Below are 4,584 nucleotides of genomic sequence, written 5' to 3'. Positions count from 1 at the left end.
TTTTTTTTTTTTTTGGTTAAGTGTTTAAAAGTAGGATTTATATGTCCATTTGAAAGAGAACCAGGTACCATATAGGAGAAGCATCCAGTGCTGCTAAGGTCCCACTAACCTTACTAATACAATATCTGAGATCCTTTTCTGGTTTATGAGCATAATGATTGGATTTTCATGCTCATGTGTGAGAGGTGTGGCCTCCCTCAAACGTTGTTACAATGTCAGCACATTACCCTTCTGACATGAAAAATGTATATATAATATATGAGTTTTCATTTTGGTTTCTGAGAGTCAATTCCCTTTTTAATACAATAGATTAATTTCACTAATGTTTACCCCCAAAATTAGAAGTATGGAGTCAAATCCGCATTTTATTTTTATTTTTGTTTTATAATTTCAACTTTTATTTTAGATTCAGAAACATGTGCGGGTTTGTTTCATGGGTATATTGCATGACACTGCGATTTGGGGTACAAATGATCCTATCTCCCAGGTAGTGAGCATAGCACCTACGAGGTAGTTTTTCAGCCCTTGCTCCCCTCCCTTTCTCCCACCTCTAGTAGTCCCCAGTGTCTGTTGTTCCCATCTCTGTGTCCATGCATACCCAGGGCTTAGCTCCCACTTCAAAGTGAGAAAATGAGGTATTTGGTTTTCTGTTCCTGCATTAATTTGCTTAGGATAATGGCCTTCGGCTGCATCCATGTTGCTGCAAAGGGCATGATTTCATTCTTTTTTAAGGTTGCATTGTATTCCATGGTGTATATGTACTGAATTATTTTTATTCAATCCACTGTTGATGAGCACCTAGGTTGACTCCATGTCTTTGCTATTGCGAATGGTGCTGCGATGAACAGACAAGTACATGTGTCTTTTTGGTAGAATGATTATTTTTCTTTGGGTATATACCCAGTAATGGGATTGCTGGGTCAAATAGTAGTTCTGTTTTAAGTTCTTTGAAAAGTCCCCAAACTACTCTCCACAGTGGCTGAGCTAATTTACAGTCCCACCAACAGTGCAACATTGTATAAGCATTCCCTTTTCTCCACAGCATCTGTTTTTTGTTTTTTTGTTTTACTTTTTAATAATAGCCATTCTGGCTGATGGGAGATGGTCTCTCATTGTGGTTTGATTTGCATTTCTGTAATGTGAATCTGCATTTTATTTGGGTACTGTTAGTCATCCATTTATAATCTGATACATATTTTAGCACATGCAGCATAGTCAAAATGATTATTTTAGTTCTGTCTTTCTACCATCAGCTCTACTTGTGTGCCTGAGAAAAACTGTTAATAGCTCTTGCCCCATTTTTCTCTCTTAAAACAAGGGGTCTAGCCTAAAGGATCTCTAAGGCCCCTTCAAACTCCAAAAGTCTGAGTTTAATAATATTTTTTCTTTCAATTCAGGTGGATGGATGGAGGGTTTTTGGACCTCAACGGGGAAAGCATGGAGGCTGATGTGGAAGAGTTTTCCCGAGAAATTTTAAGACGCTAAAGTTTTCCAAACGAAGCTAAAGAAAGAATTGCAAGAAAAAAGAAAGGCAGCAAGAAAACGGTCTTTGGAAGAAGAGAAAATTGAAGAAGAACCAAAAGAGAATCCTACTCTCACTATGTGCAGTACAGTCATGGAACAGATAAAAGCTTTTAGGGTATAAATGTATATAATAACATTTTAATATTATAGCTATCTTCTCAACTTTTCTGTTGCCTAATATATAAATTATAAAGCCTGTCTTCTGGTTTTACATGTTTATTATTTATTATTATTAATAATTTTTGAGGCAGGGTCTTGCTCTGTTGCCCAGGCTAGAGTGTAGTGGTGACTCACTGCCACTGCCACCTCCTGGGCTCAAGTGATCCTCCCACACCAGCCTCCTGAGTAGCTGGTAATACAGCCACCATGCCTGGCTAATTTTTTTGAAGAAATGGGGTTTTGCTGTGTTACCCAGGCTGGTCTTGAACTCGTGTGCTCAAGCAATCTGTCCACCTTGGCCTCCCAAAGTGCTGGAATTACAGGCATGAGCCACCACACCTGGCCTATTATTATTACTTTTTAGATAGGGTCTCACTCTGTTGCCCAGGCTGGAGTGCAGTGGCACAGTCATAGCTCACTGCAGCCTCAGACTCCTAGGCTCAAGAAGAAGACACTGTTTCTTCCCATTTTGCTAATAAATTGGGTCTCTGTCACTTGTAATCAAAGGAGTATGGCCAAATGAAGGTACTGAGGAGAAACAATCAGAAAAAATAAGATTTTAAATTCCGCTATTATGCCTCAGCCTCTTGGTCAAGCTCTGACTCACTCCTACCTCTCTTCTAGGCATGGGTATTTGTGACAGAGCTGAGTGATTGGTTTTGGGAGGAAGAGGTAAGGGCACTTTATTCCTCTCATCTTTCGAATTACATCTGTTTGCATCTTTGATGTTTTGGTGTCTCATTCCCACAACTTTAGCTCCTCATCATGAAGCACCACTATGGAGCGTAGGAAAGGCTGGTTGGGTGGTGAATGGCAGCCATGTTTGGGGCAGATCAAGGAGAATACATGTATAAAGCCAGATCTGGCAAAACTGGGGGAAAGAGTTCCTCTGGCCCAAGAAAGGCAGCAGAAGATTGCTTAGACCTATTAGGGCAGATTGCATACTTTCTGAAAATGACACTAAGTCATTTTCCTATGGAAAACATAGGAAGAGTATACCATTGTTTATAATTTACTATAATAAAACTAAACAAACAGGATAAATAGCCTACCATTAATTCAGCATAATCCAAACTTTGAAGTGAGGTTATAACTATTTTTCCTAGATGAATACATTAAAAAATTTTAGCATTTGCAAAATGCTTAGATGAAGGCTTTTGAGTCCAGATAAATTGTTGACCTATGGATTCTGAATCTTAAGAATTACTCAAGGCCAGTCACGGTGGCTCAGGCCTGTAATTCCAGCACTTTGGGAGCCTGAGGTGGGCAGATCACCTGAGGTCAGGAGTTTGAGACCAGCCTGGCCAATATAGTGAAAACTCATCTCTACTAAAAATACAAAAATTAGTTGAGCATGGTGGTACATACCTATAATCCCAGTTACTCAGGAGGCTGAGGGAGGAGAATCGTTTGAACCCAGGAGGCGGAGGTTGCAGTGAGCTGAGATCATGCCTCTGCATGCCCAGTCTGGGCAACAGAGCAAGACTCCAAAATTACTCAAGAAAGCCTTGATAGAGCTATTCTCATCATCAAGTGCTAATGAGGAGAAATAGAAAGGTTTGGAAGCAGGCTGGGTATAGTGGATGACACCTGTAATCTGTAATCCCAGTGCTTTGGGAGGCCAAGGTAGGAGGATCATTTGAGGCCAGAAGTTCAAGACCAGCCTGGGTAATATAGTGAGACCCTACCTCTACAAAAAATAAAAAATTAGCCAGGCATGGTAAAAAAAAATTCAGCTGCACCTGAAGACCCAGCTACTCAGGAGGCTGAGGTGGAAGTTTGAGGTTGCAGTGAGCTATGATTATACCGCCACACTCCTGGGCACAACAGAGTGAGACTCTGTCTCGAAAAAAAAAAAAAAGGGCATAAATTTACTAGGGCAGACCACTTAGCCTACACTAAGTGCAGCAACACAGGGTAACAGTTTATTGGGAAGGATTTGGAACCACACTGCTTAGTCATAGCACAGTTCTCCACTTGGCAGTGGCATACCTTGAGCAAGATATTTAGCCACTTGTGCCTTGGTCCTCTCATTTATAAAGAGAGAATAAGAACAGTTTTTTTGACAGTCAGTAATACATCCTTAAATTTCCACTGTCAACATGCCCAGAGCGCAAACTCTGTGATTGGATGCAAGCATTGTTCCTGTCTATGTCCAGTCGTCTCAGAGATTTCATGACTGCCTGATTTTTTTTTAACTTAAAAATTATTTTCAATGTTGAATACACTTGCATGGTCTAAAAAATAGAGAAAGATGTATCTGAAAAGTCTCCTCATGGTTCTCACCTGTATAACTCAGGTGATCAATGTTATTACCTTCTTGTGTATAGTTCCAGAGTTTTATTACATATATAACAATGCGAATATATATTCTTATCCTTCTATCTTTTTAGATAAACTGTAGCATATGATGTATATGATTTTATTTATTTATTTTTTTTATTATACTTTAAGTTCTAGGGTACACGTGCACAATGTGCAGGTTTGTTGCATATGTATACATGTGCCATGTTTGTGTGCTGCACCCATTAACTTGTCATTTACATTAGGTATATCCCCTAATGCTATCCGTCCTCCCTCCCCCCACCCCATGACAGGCCCCAGTGTGTGATATTCCCCTTTCTGTGTCCAAGTGTTCTCATTGTTCAATTCCCACCTATGAGTGAGAACATGCAGTGTTTGGTTTTCTGTTCTTGTGATAGTTTGCTGAGAATGATGGTTTCCAGCTGCATCCATGTCCCTACAAAGGACATGAACTCATCCTTTTTTATGGCTGCATAGCATTCCATGGTGTATATGTGCCATATTTTCTTAATGCAGTCTGTCATTGATGGACATTTGGGTTGGTTCCAAGTGTTTGCTATTGTGAATAGTGCTGCAATAAACATACGTGTGCATGTG

General features: G+C 39.9%; 1 protein-coding gene across 1 annotated transcript in view; it reads left to right on the top strand.

The window, feature by feature from the left end:
* Window positions 1-4,584, top strand: part of DNAH12 (dynein axonemal heavy chain 12) — a 245,562-nt gene that overhangs the window by 68,459 nt on the left and 172,519 nt on the right. Inside the window, 2 exon segments of the mRNA XM_017894137.1 lie at window positions 1,398-1,478; window positions 1,480-1,639. Of these exon segments, the coding sequence (XP_017749626.1) occupies window positions 1,398-1,478; window positions 1,480-1,639 (241 nt within the window).

Source organism: Rhinopithecus bieti, unplaced genomic scaffold (assembly GCF_001698545.2).
Source record: "Rhinopithecus bieti isolate Rb0 unplaced genomic scaffold, ASM169854v2 scaffold_21649, whole genome shotgun sequence".
Taxonomy (NCBI): Eukaryota; Metazoa; Chordata; class Mammalia; order Primates; family Cercopithecidae; genus Rhinopithecus; species Rhinopithecus bieti.
The sequence above is the reverse complement of the archived record's forward strand: the minus strand, read 5'-3'. Positions and strand labels throughout refer to the sequence as shown.